The sequence below is a fragment of the Schistocerca americana genome, chromosome 1 (assembly GCF_021461395.2).
Source record: "Schistocerca americana isolate TAMUIC-IGC-003095 chromosome 1, iqSchAmer2.1, whole genome shotgun sequence".
NCBI lineage: Eukaryota > Metazoa > Arthropoda > Insecta > Orthoptera > Acrididae > Schistocerca > Schistocerca americana.
The window spans coordinates 566,447,781-566,470,459 of record NC_060119.1 but is presented as its reverse complement, the minus strand read 5'-3'; the positions used below and the strand labels follow the sequence as shown (position 1 = coordinate 566,470,459).

The 22,679-nt window shown below is 44.0% G+C and overlaps 1 protein-coding gene across 1 annotated transcript in view; it reads right to left on the bottom strand.

Moving 5' to 3' along the window:
- LOC124606511 (glycine-rich protein DOT1-like) overlaps positions 1 to 22,679 on the bottom strand; it is a 116,955-nt gene that overhangs the window by 18,448 nt on the left and 75,828 nt on the right. The window contains exons 3-4 of the mRNA XM_047138498.1: positions 17,147 to 17,600; positions 5,778 to 5,888 (exon numbers count right to left, since the gene is read on the bottom strand). Coding sequence (XP_046994454.1) covers positions 5,778 to 5,888; positions 17,147 to 17,600 — 565 coding nt within the window. The remainder of the gene's footprint in view (positions 1 to 5,777; positions 5,889 to 17,146; positions 17,601 to 22,679) is intronic.

Below are 22,679 nucleotides of genomic sequence, written 5' to 3'. Positions count from 1 at the left end.
CCTATGATAGTCACAACTCATGTATGACGTTCAATTCATTCGAAACAGCAATTTTGGATTCTTACAGATTTGCATTTAATCGATTAACCCCTTTATCGGTGGCATCTATAGCAACAACTGACAAAAAACTGAATTGAAACCTTTCTTTAGGGGTAACATATAGTCTTTGTCTTCAATAACATTTTGTTGCTATGCTGTTGATGAATCATTAAGTAAATCACACACTTCTGGCAGGCTCTTATACAGAGCAGCATATGAGTGACTTCAGGCTTTAAGAGAGCAATGAAGCTGAATAATGCAATTCCTAAGATCTTACAGTTTTTCTTTGGCCATGATCGACTGAGTGTTGTGTCAACATCACTTGTTTGTCAGAGAAAATATTTTCTTCAGATATTATCTTCATCTCTCCTTCATTTATCAGATCTTGCTATTGTTATGCTCATGCTCAGTCTTATACTGGATAACAAGGGCTGATGTATGTCAATGCTTTATGTGTTGTCAGATGAATAAAAACAATTAGAATTTACTTTAAAATGATCGAATATTGATTCTTATTAATTTTAAATGATGGTAAAGGTTGATGTTTTAAACTCAGACCAAGACCCAGTTGTTGAATGATGTTGAGAAAAACGGCGATGGTGCCGGACAAAATATTGTTTGAAGTAAGGCGAGGTGAGTGTATTGAGAGAGGAAAGAGTGATTAGTTGTATGGAGTTTTTAAGCTTGACGATATGACAAAGGAAGAGAAATGATTTGGGGAAACGTATATTATGTGAGGATCTGTAGCCGAAAAGTCGCAGATGATGAAACAGTGTAATGTAAATCGAATCACGTTTGGAAGAGGCTGAGGAAACAGAGACCTGCTCATATAGCTCAGTGTGCAGTGTGCTACGTTGTGATACAGAAAGGTGTGTCGGATCCAGATCAAAACCACATAATGTACTAACCATCTTTGGTCCGGCACACTGGCCAGCCTGACTGGTTTTTAGGCATCTCCACATTAGAAAGTATGATACACAAATATAATAATAAACAGAACAAAGTTTATATACTTCAGACACAGATGCCACACATGACTTCTCTATCTTATCTTTGCTAGCGAGGTATAGCATCCTGCCACGAAGTCAAAATAAAATAAATTTGCAAATACACTAGGAAAAACCACGATTTCATGGCCTGAAATTGGAAGACATGTGGTGTAATGTTCGCACTACGGTGGGAAAGAGATCATGTGGCAAGAGTGACCTGTCATGGCGTGTATGCTTTTTGGAAGGAATTGATTTGGATGGGTTTTTGCTGGAAAGTGGTTACATATTATATGAAGTCTTCAGCCGATTGGCAATGGACCAAAGCTAATGGTAGTATATGGAGAGATATCAAAATGTTGGCTAGAGGGATTGGTGGATAGAAATTTAGATTTGTTTTTGAAGGATTATTTGGGATTGGATCAGGTGAGAGACTAAGTGAAGTAGGTACATGGCAGAGAAACAAGAATCTTTACAGTCAGAATCCTACCCCACGCTAAACGGATCTGCTTTTTTGCTTCATTTCATTAACACATTAAGGTGACACTACTCTTTCCACAGAGGCGCATCATCTGGTAACTAGAATCTCTGACAAGTCTCGCGCAGTGCTGTTTGCATACTTTTAGCTAATCAGACACTTTTCCACAAAGAGTTCGATTGACAATAGTGAAATTTCGGAGTCTGTCATCGTCTGTTGGTCGATGGTTATGCGGTCTGAGGTAGTGGTTCGTTGGTTGTCCCGCAATCGATCAATCTGCCAGCGCCTATTGATGGTGAGATAGCTACACACTTTTGGCTTGGGAATGCTTTGGTACTGCTGTATGCTGCGCTCCCTCATGAAGAGCATTTACACTCAAATAGATCTCACAGTTTCGCGTCAGCCGCGCGGAGTGGCCGCGCGGTTTGGGGCGTCACGTCACGGACTGCGCGGCCCTTCCCGCCGGAGGTTCGAGTCCGCCCTAGGGCATGGATGTGTGTGTTGTTCTTAGCATAAGTTAGTTTAAGTAGTGTATAAGTCTAGGGACCGATGGCCTAAGCAGTTTGGTCTCTTAGGAATTCACATACACGCACATCACAGTTACACTCAGTAAATTCTTTCATTTTTCTTTTCATTTTTAATTGAAACTGGAACTTGATTTTAGAAATGGGCTTGAGTCATGTGGCTACGTGGGCGGGATACCCACTCATTCCATCGGCATACGTACATGCCCTTTTCCGACTGCTAGCAAGTGAGGTCGATTCGAGGTAATAGTTATTTAAAAGTCTTTCCTTCAATATAACCTATTTTGTATTTGTTTTATATATCACTTCATGGGTTCACGTACTATCGATTAAAAACACTAAAATGCACTTGTTTGTCTCGTCAAAGATATTTTCGCAAAGAATTTCTAACAAATCTTGCGTCCATATAACTGCTTTCTTTCTAGGTTGCCCTTGTATTTCTTACGCCATGTGTTTAACTATCTTCACAACCTGCACCTGTCTCTACAAATATTCCGCACACTTCCCAGCACTGCACCTTTCTCCATTTTTTTATATTATATGGTTTCCAGCAGCGAAAGGAGAGTCGTCGAACAAGAAAACCGATGTCAATAAGCAGCAGCACAGTCAACACTCATTACAGGCCGTGATTTACCGAACATTCTCTTAATAGCTCCCATTTGTACTCAGGGACATTATGCGATTTGGGTGCTTAAGCAATGTTCATAGATGTTGCAGTTTATACAAACAAGGTCTATATTTGTGGGGCACAGACGATTCGTATAAGGAAGGCACGCCGAAAGTTGTAAACTGAATGTTTTCTAATTCATTTTCTGGGCTAGACGTTCATTTTTGCAATTAATTATGTCAAGTGAAACCTGACAGTTTGTGTCTGTTGGACTTTATACTACGAAGGTTAACTGTTGTCGCCACATTATATTGTCAGACGTGTAATTAAATGGGCCTGACGTGGTAACTACTTCAATCAAATAACAAATATTGCTACCGGAAGTTGAAGTAGTAGGCAACAATTGACTTTCAACAGGACGTCTTTTTATGGCCAAACAGGCTCAGCAAGTAACTCATTTCTGGCAGCTACAATACTGCTGATATTTTAGAAGATGCTAGACGTCAGAGCTTTGGCGCAAAGGGTCGTAATTCCCTGGTAGACTGCACGTGCTTTGTGTCGGTCGAGAGAGAATCCGTGGCAAGTAGTCAAGCGTGACGGTCGGGCTTCGGCCCAAATGCGCGAATGAAAAGTTGATCTTGAGAAAGGAACGGTTTAATAGTAATAATAAGAAATGTTTCGAGCCGTGGAGGTAACAAAGTATTCACGGGAATTATTTTTTGGGAAAATAACTGTGCATAATCTTGAGTTGTTTTCAGCTGAAGCCCACAAAATGATGTGTCACTTATAGCAAACGGAAAATTAATATCTCTATAGGAGACCGTATTTAAAGTGTTTCATACGGGAAGAAGTTTTAAACAAATTAGTGTGGGCAACGAAATAATCATTATTTTCCTAAAGTGTATTTAATGAAAGTGATCTATGTGGCTAACCAACTAGTGTGTTGCTGAACTGTGTAAAACTAATTAGGGGTAATTTATTTGATGTACCGGTAAGTGAAGAAATAAACAGTGTTTAAATTGAATAACGTGCTATTAATGAACAGTTTTTGTATATAATTCCCTATAATTATAGGGTGCAGAGCACAGGATGATTGTATGCACGCAGTACTGTAGTACAGCCACCAGTGTATCTGATGTAAAGAATGTCTTTGGTTCGATTCCCGGCCGGGACGGGGATCCGCCTGGGGACTGGGAGTTTATGTTGTCCTCATCATTTCATGATCATTCTGAAAGTGGCGAGACTGGAAATGGAAACATTATGAATTTATACTGACGCTGATGACCACGATGTTGAACGCCCCACAAACCAACATCATTATCATCATCATCATCCTCGCTTGTCTGAAAGCCATAAGCTTAAGTGAACATTTATGAACTTAGTACTTACAAATAAGCTGCCTAACAAAGAAAAAAAGTAAAACACTCAGAATGGGAGGAGAAAACGAAATGAAACTTACCAAGTTTGGAGGAAACAATACGTTATTTCAGATTACAAAGTGGAATAAATTTACAAAGAACTTCACAGTATGAATCTACTTATTATTATGACGTTGGATCCCCTCTCGCCTGGATGTCTCCATTGATTCGGCTGAGAAGGACGTCATGAAAATGTTGAATCGTCTCTCGTAATTTGTCCTTGATACCCTGGGTATTGGCACTGAGTTGATGTTTGACCTGATGTCACACACATTCTATTGGAAACATATCTGTGGAGGCTGCTGGCTATGGGACTACTTCACCATCACACAGACAGTTCGTACAGACACATGCTGTGAGTGGACAGGCATTGTCCTGTTGAAAAATAGCACCTCAATACTGTAGCAAGAGACATAAAACATGGTGTCTGTGACGTATCGCGCTGTCAGAGCTCCTCAGTCACTCCCAACCATGGCCTGATGTCAAGCCCAGAGGCTCCCCACAGCATGACGTGAGGAGTAAAACTGCTGTACGTCTTCCAAAGACTGGAAGAGAGGGGTGTTCCCCAGGGTCCCACCATACTCTCTGATGACAATCATCTGATGCAGAACTGCGATTCATTGCTGACACGAAGCGCTGTCATTCGTCAACAGTCTATGTGTCATGACCGCAGCACCACTCGAAATGCAGTTCGTGTTATGATGTTAATGGCAGCTTACACATGGGATGGTAATTCCCTAGCCTCGGTGCTGCTAGTCACTGTATGATGTTGTGGAATGACACTGAATATTGCTGGGAGTCTGTTACTTGTTCTTGGAAGTCAGGCACAGATGTGAAGGGGTTACGATGTGCTTGGTGCATAATACAGTGACCCTCCCTTGCGGTGATCAGGTGCGGTCGACTGGAGCCCTGACGATGACTGTGCCTGCTCTCGTGTTCCCATGCAGTCCAACTGTCAAATCTCAATGCACCAGAAATCTCGATATTGCACTGTTCGACTAGATGGCTAAATTGAGACCCTGAATGAGCCCTCTTTTAATTTCTGTCAGGTGCTGACAACACAGTCTCACGGGAGTATGCGCCATCTGCATGCCTTTCATACTGACTACTCAACATCTGATGCTGTTCATGTCCATTGTGTACTACAACATGCCTGGTAACAATGCTAATACAAACAACATTGGTGCACTCTGGTAGTTGCTCCACATGCCACAGAGAAGTGCAGTCCTAATTATTTACGTACCTGTCGATGTGTGTGTGAACACCAAATTACACTGACATCCAACCATGTCTTCTGGGGTGATTTACTTTTTCTGTCAGGCAGTGTACTATGTAAGAGGAGTTTATAGCTTCACAGTAGAACCTTCAACACATCACATTATATTGTACACTTCTCAAATGAAATTACATGCTGTAAGATTATGATACAAATTAATTTCGTGCACAAAAGTTTGTTCATGCTGTAACAACGTTATTGTTTTGAAAGCCCAGCTACAGGAAGCATTAATATCAAAGCATGGCGTTAGGAGCCAGTCTGCAGCTTTTGCCGCAGAGCAGAGTACACGATGCGAACTTCTGTTCCAGTCTGTCTGTTAGTCTACTGGTCATCAACTCACACTGTCAGACTAGATACAAGATGCGTGGTTTGTGGCTGGGGGAATGCGCAGGCTTGGTCAGTGGGTAGAAAAGCGGGCCAACGGGCGTGGGTCATGCTCGGCTGGTTACCCTTTGTTGAAGAACATAGCGTTAGAGTGGGCAAAGGAGGGCGTCCTCCGCCAGGGGTCGCCGGCGATAGCGGTGTGCCAGGAGTGGACTCCGTGCGGCCGTGGCGCCTCCCTGCGGGCAGAAAGCCCTCAGCTCAGCTACTCAGCAGGGCTTCTAGTCACCGGCGTCTCGGGCAATATACTCAGTGTATATTTGTGTGTGTGTGTGTGTGTGTGTGTGTGTGTGTGTGTGTGTTTTGTGTAATCAGGTAATCAGAATCTCTTTATTCAGTCACTTTTGTAGCAACTTTGTTCACAATATGTGCACAGCATGCATCACAATAGCGAAATGTAACCCTGGTGAAAGTGTACTACAGTAGAAGCAGATACCTACCAGTAAACATGGTTCCGCAAATGAGCCGTTTGCGAAGTAACTACAGGTGTGCGTTTACAAGTCGACACTGACTGCAGTATGATTAAGTGCTGATCTAACTGTGGTTATATTTCTCCCATGGCTCATGGATAGGGCGTATGGCATATGCGTTTTTGGAGCACCATGATGATGTAAGTCGAAATCTAATGCCCGAACATGATCCAAGATGGATATTTTGAACAGGTTACGAACCTTAGCCTTCAAGATCGCCTGCCCTCAATTCTCTGTATTTTTCTGCCTGGTGTAGCCTCGGAAGTGAAATGTACAGGACTTGCGTTGATACGGTTGAAGAACTGGAGCAACGAGTTATACTGTCTTGCCAAGATTTACAAGATGATTTGGGGGTGTTTGAGAGAATACATAACTCACCGCAGAGCCGACAGAAATGTTGCATCCAGTTGGGAGGACATATGTGGAACACCTTCTTTCACCGGTGCTACAGTATTGGAAATCAGTATAACGGCGTGGATGTTTGTCCGAAAATTAAAATGTCGGCTGGACTAGTTGTGCACAGTGTATATGTAATAGTATGAGATCCAGAATACTCACAAATACAATGAAATAGTATCGCGTTTGATATATATAACAAGACGTCAACGATTCTGGTGGTAGAGAGTGGAATTCTGTGATGTTAGTGTGTGTGTGTGTGTGTGTGTGTGTGTGTGTGTGTGTGTGCGTGAGTGTATGCCTTTATTGCAGATAGCAAACAGGTACAATAAGTGACAGTGCGTGTTGTGTATATAAACCACGACTGTGGCAATGCCACGCAGAGAACAGTTATCTTGAGATGAAAAAGCAAAAATCGGTGCTTACTAGGAAATGGTACTCTCTAACCGTCAAATCGCTAAGAAGTTGAACGGTTCTACTACAACGATTGATAATTTCGTTAGACTGGCGCACGATATGGGCAGGACGGAAAATATAGGCAAAGTAGAAAATTATTTGAGGCATTGAAACGGTTTCTTTTGCGCAATGCAAAGGGCACAAGCCATCATTCTTCTTACCGTGTTGCTGATTTACAGAACCCAGTAACTGCCAGACGTATACTACAAATTTTGTCAAATGACAAATATTTCACATTCAAGAAACGGCTGCAGAAACCTGCTCTGGCAGCCAAACATAAACAAGCCAGATTGGAGTTTGCTGAAAAACATATGTCATGGACTTCAGAATGGGTAAAGTGAATTCAGATGGGCCAGATGGATTGCAATATTATTGGCATGATCTGAGAACATAATATCAGAAATTTTGATAGTGGAAGTGTTATGATGCGGGCAGCCTTCTGCGCTGGAAGTAAATCGTGACTGAACACCACAATGAACCTTAAGACGTACACTGAATTGCTAGAGACAGAACTGATTAGAATGTATGAAGATTTAGGGAACGAAAGTAGAATGTTTCAATAAGATAACGCACCTGTGCATGTTTGTGCTACGACCAAAAATGGTTCTAAGATAAACATATGGATGTCTTGCCCTGGCTTGCACATAGCCCGGATATAAAACCCACGGAAAATCTGAGGTCGTATGTGAGCCGGAAAGTGCGATGAGAGAAAACGGGGCAACAATTTCACGCCAAGAACCACAAACCCTAACAAAATAAATGCTGAAGAGAATTTTTGAGGTAATTAGCGAGATCAGAGACTGGACAAATTTACATTTCAGATACATTTGTACTGGTTAGGACAACACTTCATACTGAAATCAGTGGCGACTCGTAAGTACACACTCGAAATTGTGTCACAAACAGTTCTTTTACGGACCCTTGCTTAGTGAAACGCTTTTGGGTCTTTTACGGTATACTTATCAACCTTATCAGTCTTCGCAATTAACTTGTCTTGTATAAATAACCTAGCGGATAAATGAGGAGCTCCATGAACTTGTTTACAAAGGGTGTCCTCGCGTATAGAGAAGTTACAACGCTAGAAAATTGTAGTGAAATGCGGGTATTGACAGCAACTGTCTGAAACTCTTTTAAGAATGTTGCAGGGTAGGTTGTGCTGAGAAATAATTGCTACGAAAAATATTCGATACTTTGCGCCGTTTCCGAGTTACTTAGCATTACAGTTAGTCAATCAGCTCAATATGTTTACAAATTCAAGCTGTCCGCCATAGACGGTGTCGCCAAACGTGTTCTCCGTTTGGTTTCCTAACCCTGAACAAGAGAGCGATACAAAACTTGGACACGGATCGGTGGTATGGCTCAAACCCGAGGCAAAGGCTAAGCACTCCCTTGCGCTGTCATCCACGCCATGAGAAAAACGTACACTGCTATTGTATCTGGCGGGCGCTTGAAATTTGCGAGCGCAACATCATGATTGGCTAACTTCAATGCTAATTAACTCGAAAACGGCGCAAAGTACCGAATTTTTCCACTAACAGTTATTTTTGCAGCACAACCTACCCTCCAGCACCCCTACAAGCTTTTCACTCTCTTTCTCTCTACCTCGTATATGCCATTAAAATTACATCACTACAAAGGCGGCATGCAACGAACTTCAGATTGGTATGAAGTTAACTATATGATTGGATAAGCATACGTTTGGTATTTGAACACAACTGTACTGCAAGTCACAGGTTTCTCCTTCAAAAATCGCATCTGAACGTTGTTTGTTTATTAGAAGGTTGCGTTGTACGTCGGATAAGAAGAAGAAACGGCCAGCAGCACGCATCGGAATTTTATTTACTGGTTTAGCTTCACAGGCTTTCAATGTGACCATAATCCTCTCCTCTAGCTACCGAAATCTACAGCTGTCGCATGCATATTTTGCTGGACAGACATTCTGGGGAGAAAGAATATGGCAGGAAAGAGTGTAAACTCAACCCAAGGACTGCCCTACAATATTTTACTCCGCAGGACAGTGTACTCTCAAATAAACTTTTGTGTTGAACAGATACGAACCTGCACCTTTGCCGTTCATGTGCACTGCCCTAATCGAGTGCGCAATACATTCATCACTCACAACTCGTCGCAACAATGTTTTCAGTTGAGCCGTAAGGTGTGCTTCAGTAACTTCATTGGTAACGACAGTGTCCGCAAAAGGCAATGGTCCACATTGGAGTCTCTTTTGCAAACAGTTTTGATCTCCCAGAAAACTCCAGACTGGTAGTTACCAACATGCAGATTGCCATCAGGTTGGTAGACATAGCATCGTGCAAGTGCATTAGAACTCAAAAGCAGCTACGTAAGAGACCTATTTCATTTCCTAAAGAGTGCACTTAAGTGGGAGAACGCAGCCACATAGGAGACGCTATTCGATTCACAGTGCTTCGCTCTATCCTATTCGGTCGAAGCAGTCCACGAACAATGGCCCCCGCGCTCTTTGTCTTGTCATAGCTACGAGCTGCGCTGACGTGGTGGAACTCCCGCCTCTACAGCTGGCGGCTCCGCGACCTATGCTATCCCAGCGTCAGGATCGAGGACACGCCAGCCGGTGACGTGCCGACCGAGGCGTGGTCGCCTCTACCTTGTGAGTGCGCTGTGCGGCCTAGCGCGGCTATCCACAGTGGCATCTCTACACTTTCCCGCTTCTACTATGAAGTGTGTACACTACGGTGACGAAAGTCGTGGAATAGCGATATGCGCATATACACATGGCGGAAGTATCGTGTACACTAGGCGTAAAAGGGCAGTGCACTGTCGGAGCAGTCATTCGTACTCAGATGATTCATGTGAAAAGGTGTGCGACGTAATTATGACCGTAAGAAGAGAATTAACAGACCTTCAAAGTGGAATGGTAGTTGGAACTAGATGCATGGAACATTCCATTTCGGAAATAGTTAGGAAATTCAGTATTCCGAGATCCACACTGTCAGGAATATGTCGAGAATGCCACAGTTCAGGCATTACCTTTCACTACGGACAATGCAGTGGTCGACGGCATCACTTAACGACCGAGAGCAGCGGCAGTTGCGTAGAGCTGCCAGTGCTGGCAGACAAGCAGCACTGCGTGACGTAACCGCAGAAGTGATTGTGGCACGAACGAAGAACGTATCCGTTAGGACAGTGCTTCGAAACCTGGCGTTAATGGGCTGTGGCAGCAGACGACCGACACGAGTGTCTTTGCTAACAGCGCAACATCGCCTGCAGCGTGTCCCCTGGGCTCGAGACCATAACGGTTGGATCCTTGACGACTGGAAAACCGTGGCCTGCTCAGTTGTTGTTGTTGTTGTGGTCCTCAGTCCTGAGACTGGTTTGATGTAGCTCTCCATGCTACCCTATCCTGCACAAGCTTCTTCATCTCCCCGTACTTGCTGCAACCTACATCCTTCTGAATCTGCTTAGTGTATTCATCTCTTGGTCTCCCTCTACGATTTTTACCCTCCACGCTACCCTCAAATGCTAAATTTGTGATCCCTCGATGCCTCGGAACATGCCCTACAAACCGGTCCCTTCTTCTTGTCAAGTTGTGCCACAAACTCCTCTTCTCTCCAATTCTATTCAATACCTCCTCATTAGTTATGTGATCTACCCATCTAATCTTCAGCATTCTTCTGTAGCACCACATTTCGAAAGCTTCTATTCTCTTCTTGTCCTAGCTATTTATGTCCATGTTTCACTTCCATACAGGCTACACTCCATACAAATACTTTCAGAAACGACTTCCTAACATTTAAATCTATACTCAATGTTAACAAATTTCTCTTCTTCAGAAACGCTTTCCTTGCCATTGCCAGTCTACATTTTATATCTCCTCTATTGCGACCATCATCAGTTATTTTGCTCCCCAAATAGCAAAACTCGTTTACTACTTTAAGTGTCTCATTTCCTAATTTAATTCCCTCCTCATCACCCGACTTAATTTGACAACATTCCATTATCCTCGTTTTGCTTTTGTTGATGTTCATCTTATATCCTCCTTTCAAGACACTGTCCATTCCGTTCAACTGCTCTTCCAAGTCCTTTGCTGTCTCTGACAGAATCACAATGTCATCGGCGAACCTCAAAGTTTTTATTTCTTCTCCATGGATTTTAATATCTACTCCGAATTTTTCTTTTGTTTCCTTCACTGCTTGCTCAATATACAGAGTGAATAACATCGGGGAGAGGCTACAACCCTGTCTCACTCCCTTCCCAACCACTCCTTCCTTTTCATGTCCCTCGACTCTTATAACTGCCATCTGGTTTCTGTATAAATTGTAAACAGCCTTTCGCTCCCTGTATTTTACCCCTGCTGAGATGAGCCCCGATTTCCGTTTGTAACAGCTGATGGTAGGTTTCGAGTGTGGCGGAGATCCCACGAAGCCATGGAGCCAATTTGTCAACAAGGGACTGTCCATGCTGGTAGTGGCTCCATAACGGTGTGGGCTGTGTTTATATGGAATGGACTGGGTCCTCTGGTCCAACTGAACCGATTAGTGACTGGAAATGGTTATCAGAATGAAATTTTCCACTCTGCAGTGGAGAGTGCGCTGATATGAAACTTCCTGGCAGATTGAAACTGTGTGCCGGACCGAGACTCGAACTAGGGAGCACTTGCCCGCGAAAGGTAAAAGTCCCGAGTTCGACTCTCGATCCGGCACACAGTTTTAATCTGCCAGGAAGTTGTAAATAGTTATGTTCTGCTACTTGGTGACCATTTACAGCCGTTCATGGACTTCATGTTACCAAAACAACGATGGAATTTTTAAGGATGACAATGCACCGTGTCACTGGGCGACAGCTCTTCATGATTACTTTGAAGAACATTCTGGACAATTCGAGCGAATTATTTGCCCACCCAAATCGCCTGACATGAATATCACAGAACTGGGACATAATCGAGAGGTCTGTTCATGCACGATGTCTTGCACTGGCAACAATTTCGCAATTATGGACGGCTATGGAGGCAGCATGGCTCAGTATTTCTGCAGGGGTCTTCCAAGGCGATCTTGAGTGCATGCAACGTCCAGCAGCTGAACGCGCCGTGCGAAAGGAGGCTCAACACGGTATGAGGACTTACCTCATGCTTTTTGTTACTTCAACGTAGATTAGATTAGAAGGTATGAGGGTTGCTGAGTAACAGCTTATATTCAGTCGAGTGGAACAAAGTTGCTAAAAACATAAAGTAAGCACACCTGGCAAAAATCGATCACCACTCTGAGGGGTCACGATAACACCGCGTTGCACCACCTCTAGCCGTGATAACGGCTTGAATTCGGATGGAGTCTACAAGTTTCTTCACATATGTCATACACATATCAGGGACTCTGTGTTAACTAGATCCCTTAGAGCTACCGTATTGTGGGGAAGCTGAATGCTAACTGGTTGCTCCAGATACTTCCAAGCCTTTTCTATCGGGTGATTTAGCGAACGGGTCGAAGTGCGATATCGTGTCAGACTGTTCGTCAAACCAGAAACGAATGTGTCCAGTCTTGAGAACAAGGCTGCTGTGGTCTTAAAAGAAAAGGCGACATTGCATTAATCATGAAGGTATAAAAGAATCAGTGACACTTGGTCGTTGAGAATATTTAAATAAACATCCCAGTTCATCTTTACTGTACCCTAAATGAGAGGGACCAAGCCCCGGGTCGGAAAACACCCATAGTTTAACACAGTACAACCTCTGAGATAAATTAGATCCTCCACATTGGACAGTCAGCGGACTCGACATTTTGTGTCAGTAAGGAAGAAGCAAAATCACGACTGATTAGACCATATTACTTGTCTCCAGCCAGTTACTGTCCAGTTTCCGAGTGTTTGGGTCACTGAAGACGTAGAGCCTTGTGTGCTGCTGTGAGCTGTGACTTTCGCGAGATATCTGATTCCAAATGTCCTTTACATGCAGTTCCCTTCGCAGCTATTGATTGGAAACCGGCTAAGACGAAACTGCGTTCTCCGACACCACCATTTCTGTGGAGGCTCGAACGGGTTGTCATGCGTGACACTCGTCTCTGCGCCCTGTCCTGTAGGCTCGTTTTTGGTCCGCCCTCCATACGCCACGTTATAAGGGTGCGAGTGGTGCAGCATCCATTGCAGAAACGTAGATACACCAACCAATAGGACCAGTTCATTTACAACCTGATTATGTGCACGTCCAAAAACGATGGCTCGTTTCTGCCATTCTGTCACGTCTCCAGGTCGACCCGTCCTTCTGCACTCATCCCATATAACAGACTGAGTCGTGCTCACCACTTCACTGTCAGGAGTGGACGGCCACATAATCAGCCCTTGTTGGTAGCAGTTCTACAACCTCTACAACGCTCCAAAGCAAAAAATGTGTTCTTTTAAGGCGATGACTTATATTTTGTCCGTTGAGGTTACAAGACAGTATTTAGTAGCTGGTAATACACTGACGCAAATGGAAGGTGTTACACCATGACGACCATGTGTGAAAGCAACCAAACTGTTATTTCAATATTTCCGTGCCTGTGACGTGTGTTAGTTAAAATTTCATCCTTATATGAGCTTATTTTTAGTACAGAAACAGACATTCCTACAAATGTAGAATAGTGTGGTAAGTGACGACTGCTGGGTGTGTTTAACGTTACTGGAGCTTTTCAGACGCAGACTGGAACAGTGTACCTTGAGGAAGAGAACTGGCTGCGTATCAACATCTTTCGTACTATGAAAAAAATCGAATCATTGACACGGGAGTCACGGGAGCGTCAGTTCGCACGACAATAAGCTCTAACACATTAACTGCAGAAGGATGGTAGAGTAAAATCGTATGGCATGAATGGCTGGGAGACCCTGAACGGCTGGTTCAGTCGCGTGTTTGGAAAGGTTTTCCCTATACTTGGCGCCCATAGGCGAAGTGTGAGTGTTGTGTGCTGTTTAAGTATAACTGTTAAGTAAAGGTGACTGCAATACGTGTGTGTGTAGTTTTGTGCCACGTACGTATTGGATGATTATGAGAGAAGGGAGAGGGGCCACCGACCTTAACGTTCCCATCTGACAGACGGATTACCATCTACCTCGCCACACGCCCTCACTTCACGAGACTCTGTAAAGGGGTTTGGAATTTAATCCAGGACATAGAGACTGGTGATCAGGGACTTAACACCATCACCCCTCCTGTCCCCTCTGCCGTAAAGGCAAAGGGAAAATTGTCGACAGCATGTGGTGCGGCTGCACACTCACCCGCCCGAGTATTCCCCAATTCTAGTGGGCTGACGAGATGGGCTCAGGACAACAGTGTGCAAAGAAGAGTAGGCACCAATCCATCTATGTGGTCTAAACCACGAGAAGACGGTGGAATTTCTCAACTAGCTCTGACAAATAGATGGACGACAGTGGTTGAAATCTGGGCACAAGTTACATCAAGAGTGTCACGAAGAATTGTCGGGATCAGATTACTGAAAACTCAGTTGCGGAGTTCCCTAGTTGCCATGTGCATTTTACCACTGACACTACCACAGGTAACAGAGACTTGCATGGTGCATAGCCAGAGTCAACTGAGACACTGAGTGGCATTCTGCGATATTCAGTGATGAGTCTCACTTTTGTTTATGGCGCTCATATCGACGCCAACGTATCCGTAGACGACCTAGTGGAAGGTCACAGGAAGCTGTCATTCTCGGTGCACATACATCTCCTCCTCCTGGAAAAATAGAGGGCGGGTGAGGAGGGGAGGGAGGTGTCTCATACGGCCACAGGACTGATGTGGTTGTTGTTGAGGAGAAGTTGAGTATTCGCCAGTACATGGCAAGAAGTGTAAATCCCGTTCTCGTACTCCTCATGACTAGAATACCATATGGCATATGCCAGTGGGTTAACGCCAAAGCACTCACCACAGTTCACACCACAAACGCTTGAGGAATATACGGATCCTGCACTATCTTGCCCGGTCCCCTGATCTGTCTTGTATGCAGTGGGAAGACTTATTCTTTCATACGAACCTCTAGCCAGCAATCTTCGTGAACTGACATACCACTTACGGTATATTGATAATTTTTACTTATGGACCGTCTGACAGCAACTGAATAAAACACAATTTTAGTGCCATACGCGTTTCGCCTTTATTTTGTGCAAGGCATCATCAGTGACCCGGAATATGTACATATGTTAGCTATTTAATTTACATTTTTGTCACTGTGCCTATAGGTTATTAACAGTTCTGGTGGTTGGTATTTCCTATTAAGTAGTAATGTTTTGATCTGTACTTACAGGCTGCGTGGACAATTTCTTACGTATTACGCTCTTGTTGCATTTTTGGTGTTGTTCTTCTTCTTATGAATGCCAATTTGCGGTTTTTTCCCCACATTCCACAGCACTATGAACTGAACGCTTGTTCGAGTGTAATTATTGAAGTATCTGTGATCTGTTCGTGTATGCATTTGTGTGTGCGTTTTTGAATGTGTGTGTGTGTGTGTTTGTGTTTTGGTGTGATATAATTTTTTGTGCTGTGTGTGTGTTTGTGTTATGGTGTGTTTTTTTGGCTCTGCTTAGTGTGTGTGTGTGTGTGTGTGTGTGTGTGTGTGTGTGTGTGTGTGTGTGTGTGTATGTGTGTTTTCGTGCGGTATATTTTTTTTTAGGTTGTGTGTGTGTGTGTGTGTGTGTGTGTGTGTGTGTCCAGATGGTGTGGGGAAGAGTTTTTTTGTTTTATGTTATCATTTCCTTTATTAAGTGTAGTAGGGAGCCTGTGCTGATGTGTGTTTGTTCATTTATCACATGTTTGTTTTCTGCTATGGCTTTCTGGATGTGGAAATTTTCTTGCATTTGTATGTTTGTCATGGTTGCTTATTCTCATTATTTTCATTTCTTGTTCCATATTTGTGGGATGATGGTTATGATGTTTTAAATGCTCTGCAAATGTGTAATGGTTTGTTTCATACTTCCAGCATCTGATATGTTCTTTGTATCTTGTTTCAAAATTCCTGCATGTCATGCCTATGTATTCCCCATCACAACTTTGGCATTCAAGTTTATATATTCCTGATTGTTGGAATTTGCCCCTCTTGGTAGCTGGCTGGCTTATGTGTGATTGGAGAGTTTGCCCAGTCTTATATGCTATTTTGAAGCCATGTCTTTTTAGGATGTTTGCAACTCTGTGTGTTAGTTTATGTGCGTAGGTCACGGTGTACCATCTGGTTCTTTTCTGTGGGGTGTTGTCATTGTGTGCGTTTGTTGAGTGTGTTTGTAAGTTTACAGCTTGTGAGTTCTTTTGTATTCTGGAAATGTTGTGTTTGTTTTGTATTTGTGTTTTTATTTTCTGATTGAGCCTGTGTACCACATGTGTGTCATACCCACCAGAACTGTTTATAACCTATAGGCACAGTGACAAAATGGTTCAAATGGCTCTGAGCACTATGGGACTTAACATCTGTGGTCATCAGTCCCCTAGAACTTAGACCTACTTAAACCTAACTAACCTAAGGACATCACACACATCCATGCCCGAGGCAGGATTCGAACCTGCGACCGGAGCAGTCGCGCGGTTCCGGACTGAGCGCCTAGAACCGCTAGACCACCGCGGTCGGCCACAGTGACAAATATGTAAATTAAATAGCTAACATATGTACATATTCCGGGCCACTGATGATGCCTTACAGAAAATTAAGGCGAAACGCGTATGGCACTAAAATTGTGTTTTATTCAGTTGCTGTCAGACGGTCCACAAGTAAAAATTATCAATATACCGTAATATTACACGCAACTGAGGAAGACAAGACTACAAAAGTTGAAGATGTTGACATACCACTTGTTTCTGGCTTGGCAAGAAATGCTTCAAAATGACATTCAGACGCTTCGTGGATAGGTAATACAGAGAGTACAAGAGTGTTTTGCTGCCTGGGGGAGTCGCACCTGAAAATGTTGCTGATGGTGGATCTGTTCCAAACTGAATGAAAATTTAATAATGTGATGCTCGTTATGTGACGGACGTGTCCACCAAGTTCGATAAATATTGGACTGATGTGTCACGGTGTATCATTTTGCTGTTCCGTGAGTGTAGTTAAGTGACGACGCAGTGTGTTTCGGCGTAGCGTGTGAGTGTGTTGCGGAGGCGGGCAGAGCTGAAGCAAGTCGCGCGTCCTCACCCAGGCGCGTAGCCGCTGAAAGCGAGCTGATGCTGGCGCTGCTGCTGCTGGACGATGGCCTGCAGCTGCTGCAAGTACCGGAACAGCGACGCGAAGTCGAACGGCTGCGCCACGGGCGCCGTGTGCACCGTCGGGTAGTACGGGTACTGTCCGCCTCCTTGATAGCCGCCGCCTCCTTGGTAGCCGCCGCCTCCTTGGTAACCTGTGCCCGCTCCTTGGTAACCGGCGCCGCCTCCTTGGTAACCTGTGCCCGCTCCTTGGTAACCTGCACTGCCTCCCTGGTAACCTGCGCTGCCTCCCTGGTAACCTGCGCCGCCTCCGTGGTAGCCTGCGCCGCCTCCCTGGTAACCAGCGCCTGTTGATTGGTAACCGACGCCTGTTCCTTGGTAACCGCCGGCCGCTTTGTAGCTCTTTGTAGCTGGCACGTGGTGGCCAGTTCCTACCGCACCAACTCCTGCAACACAAAAAAGCAAAGCGTCAGTATGTCGAGCTCACATACAATTTTGTAATCACCAATAATTTCACGCGTCTGATGCAGTCATCCCTAGTATGAAGCGATACCTGAAACCTCCAGAAATACAGAGGGGTCCAGAAAAATGTATCCACTGTTCTACATCTACATCCATACTCCGCAAGACACCTGGCGGTGTGTGGCGGAGGGTACCTTGAGTACCTCTATCGTTTCTCCCTTCTATTCCAGTCTCGTATTGTCCGTGGAAAGAAGGATTGTTGGTATGCCTCTGTGTGGGCTCTAATCTCTCTGATTTTATCCTCATGGTCTCTTCGCGAGATATACGTAGGAGGGAGCAATATACTGCTTGACTCCTCGGTGAAGGTGTGTTCTCGAAACTTCAACAAAAGCCCGTACCGAGCTATGAGCGTCTCTCCTGCAGAGTCTTGCACTGGAGTTTATCCATCATCTCCGTAATGCTTTCGCGATTACTAAGTGATCCTGTAACGAAGCGCGCTGCTCTCCATTGGATCTTCTCTATTTCTATCAACCCTATCTGGTACGGATCCCACAATGCTGTGCAGTATTCAAGCAGTGGGCGAACAAGCGTGCTGTAACCTACTTCCTCTGTTTTCGGATTGCATTTCCTGAGCATTCTTCCAATGAATCTCAGTCTGGCATCTGCTTTACCGACAATCAACTTTATATGATCATTCCATTTTAAATCACTCCTAATGCGTACTCCCAGATAATTTATGGAATTAACTGCTTCCAGTTGCTGACCTGCTATATTGTAGCTAAATGATATGGGATCTTTCTTTCTATGTATTCGCAGCACATTACACTTGTCTACATTGAGATTCAATTGCCATTCCCTGCACCATGCGTCAATTCGCTGCAGATCCTCCTGCATTTCAGTACAATTTTCCATTGTTACAACCTCTCGATATACCGCAGAATCATCCGCAAAAAGCCTCAGTGAACTTCCGATGTCATCCACAAGGTCATTTATGTATATTGTGAATAGCAGCGGTCCTACGACACTCCCCTGCGGCACACCTGAAATCACTCTTACTTCGGAAGACTCCTCTCCATTGAGAATGACATGCTGCGTTCTGTTTTCTAGGACCTCTTCAATCCAATCACACAATTGGTCTGATAGTCCATATGCTCTTACTTTGTTCATTAAACGACTATGGGGAACTGTATCGAACGCCTTGCGGAAGTCAAGAGACACGGCATCTACCTGGGAACCCGTGTCTATGGCCCTCAGAGTCTCGTGGACGAATAGCGCGAGCTGGGTTTCACACGATCGTCTTTTTCGAAACCCATAACTGACAAACTAATTGACGGAGTTGTCTCATCTTTGGTAGTGTAATTGTTTGTAGTTCCGGCAATCGCCGCACAAGCGTTGTATTGCGTTGTTTTGTTTTGTCAGATGACAGTCCCCAGATAGTCAGTGTTTTGTTCTTAGTTGCATCTAGTTACCCGAGTAATCATGGCTGGCGCAAGGCTTACATTCGATGAAAGGAAGTCAGTTTTGAAGTGGTATTTTAAGTACGAAAACATTAATGAGGTTCAACGGCAATGGCGAATTGAGTATCAGACAGAGCCACCCACACGTTTAACGATTCGTCGCATTCGAGACAAATTTGAAGCCGAAGGCTGTGTTAAAGATGTACACAAACAACGATCTGGACGACCTGTAACAGTAACAAGTCCAGCTAACTCCCGTCGTGTGTTACAACAATTCACTCGCTCACCACAGAAGTCTGTGAGACAGTGCGCCCGTGAAACTGGAGTGAGTCGCTCAAGTGTTCGGCGAATTTTGAAGACAGCAAAGTGAAAGTGCTACATCCCCCGATTGCTACACGCAATGAACGAGGACGACCCAGATCGTAGAATGGAGTACTGCGAGTGGTTTACTAAAATGGTGCGCAACGATGAAGAGTTTGCAGAGATGATTGTGTAGTCTGAGGCACAGTTCAAACTCAATGGTAAGGTAAATCGCCACAGTTGCATCTACTGGGCCGCCGAAAATCCGAACGTCCATGTAGACAAAGCCGTGAATTTACCAGGAGTAAATGTAAGGTGTGGGTTGTCTTATCGGGGCTTGATTGGGCCATTCTTCTTTGACGGCACAGTTACCGGTGAGGTGTATCTTCAGAAGCTTCAAACATCCATCTTACCTGCCATCAGAGACTTGTATGGAGACGGAAGAGTTTACTTTCAACGAGATGGTGTCCCAGTCCACTACCAAAATCGTGTTAGGGCGTATCTCGACGAAAATCTACCAGGAAGATGGGTAGGCCTTAGAGGTGCTGTGAAGTATCCACCACGTTCCCCAGACCTAACTCCTCTGGACTTTTACCTGTGGGGAACACTAAAGGACGTCGTTTATCGACAAAAGGCACGCACATTGGATGAACTTCGAGAATCCATTGTACATTCATGTGCAAATATCCAACTGAACACATTGCAGTCAGTAGTACTGCAGTTCGGCAGCATCATTTGTGTGTGGATGTTAATGGTGACCATTTCGAACACGGTGATATCTTTAAGTTGAACTTTAAGCTACATTTTCACAAAAAATGAGACAACTCCGTCAGTTAGTTTGCAAGTTATGGACTTTAAACAGTGGATACATTTTTTTGGACCACTCTGTACATTAATTTCAATTATTACGTATTAATTGCTGTTTTTCTCCAGGCTTGGCAGCTAATATACAGACCAGAAAGTTTCTACCACATTTGGAATGCATACTAAATTCGCAATTATTAGGGAGTTCAGTTTCTTCAGCGTATCTGCTTCTATATCTTCCACTGTATTAAAGCTTCTCCCCTTTACTGGATTTTCATCCTAGGAAAGACATAGAAGTCACATGCATCCAAGTGTGGTGAGTACGGTGGGTGGGGAACAACTACCTATTTGTTTTCAGTCGAAATTTCCTGAATAGTGTACGCCACACGGCTGTGCATTTACATAGTAGAATATCCAGTCGTTTGTACTCCATCCTCGTGGACGTTTTTTCTTCAAGTTTTCACTTAAACGACTTAAAACCTCGCGATAGAACTCTTTATTGACTGTCTGATCAGGAGAAAACAACTCGTTTTAACAGTCATGTTGTTCACTACAGGAACAATGTCAGCATCGATCACAGTACCATCTGTCTTTTTCTATTACACTGCAGATCTAGGTTTCAATTGACGATGCAGCTGTCAGTTGAAACCTAGATCTGCAGTGCAATAAAAAAGCTACGACAGATGCTGACCTTATTTTTGACCTAGATTACATCACGGTCGTGGGGCACAACCACTCCCATGGATTCGGACATGATGAATAATTCTGTTGTTGTTTAACGTTCCTACATACTTCCAAGCGAAATTGCTTTTGATCTTCGTAAAGCAGTCAAACAATCGTGGCACAAACGCCACGGCATTCTCATGTTCAATTTTTCCGACAGAATACATTCATAGATACCATAACTTATACCCAAGGTGGCACGGAGGTCTTGAACGGTTTGTCTACGATCTCGCATAATCACATCGCTCACTTTTTGGACGTGCTAGTTGACGGCCGACAGGAACGGTCATCATCAGTTAACATGCTCCCGTTTTTGAAACGCTTGTATCAGTCATAAGTACCTGTCTGACATGAGGCTTTGCCCCCAAAAGTTGCTTCAAAATTTGGTCGTTCCTGCAGCGGTTCTGCCAAGTTTAAAACAAAACTTTGTACGCTGCTCTTTCATGTGGGCCATCGGAAACTCACGAAAACATGACTATGGGAGAATTTTTGCCAACAACTAATCAAGCCAATCAACTCGCAGCCACTTGCCATACCGATTCAAGAAGGAGTTACGCGGTAACGTGTGGCGGTTTTTCAGTATGTTCTTAACCATTTGTGCGGGAAATTCAAATTTCGGGAACCTTTTGGTACCATCTCGTACCTTGATTTTTACATGCATGTGAATCCATTTCAAGACTAATTTAAATATAAATGGCATCTCACGAAATGGAAACACACCTAATATTCTTAACAATATCGAAACAATGCTTGTTGTAAGTGATAATACGGAAAGAGGTAACTATTTTTCCATGTTTTTGTCTATTGAAATGTTTAAGATACTATTGCTTTTTAAAAAAATTTAATCTTAACAAAACTGGATACCAAGGCATGGCAAACAATGGTATAAAACGCACGACGGAGTTTCGAAAGAAATGATTCGGAAAAATAGCTGGGAAACCTAAAAATACTGATGTGTAAGAAGATTTTCAGGCTTGTGCGATGATAACGTGGTAATGGTAGTGAAACTATGCTGTGCCAGCGTCCTTCGTAGCAAACATTTACTTTTGGAATGTTCCGTCACAACAATGACATCTACTATGCGAGGGAACGCTTCTTCCTAAGAGGTATCGAATGCTGTTAGAAATACATAGTTGTACGCTGAGATAACAAAAGTCATGGGATAGCGATATGCACATATACAGGTGGTTGTGTCGCACACGCCATGTATGAACGGGCAATTCAGCGGCGGGACTGTCATTTGTAATCAGGCAATTCATGTAAAAAAGTTTCCGACGTGATAATGACCGATCGACGGGAATTAACTGACTTTCAACGCGGAGTGGTAGTTGCAGCTAGAGGCATTAGACGTACCGTTTCTGAAATCGTTAGGGAATTCAATATTCCTAGATGTAAAGTGTCAAGAGTATGCCGAGAACATCAGTTCTCACCACGGACTACGCAGTGGCCGGCGGCATTCACTTAACGACCGAAAGGTTCGGCGTTTGCGTAGAGTTGTTAGTGCTAACAGACAAGCAACCCTGCGATAAATAAAGCCACTGTAAAAGGTACGGCGAACGTATCCGTTAAGACAGTGCAGCGAAATTCGGCATTAATGGCTGTGGCAGCAGACGGCCCACGCGAGTGCCTTTGCTAACAGCACGACATCGCCTGCGGCGCCTCTCCTGGGCTCATGACATTGGTTGGACGCTAGACGAGTGGAAAGCAGTGGCCTGGTCAGATGAGTCCTGATTTCAGTTAGTAAGAGCTAAAAAAAATGTTCAAATGTGTGTGAATTCC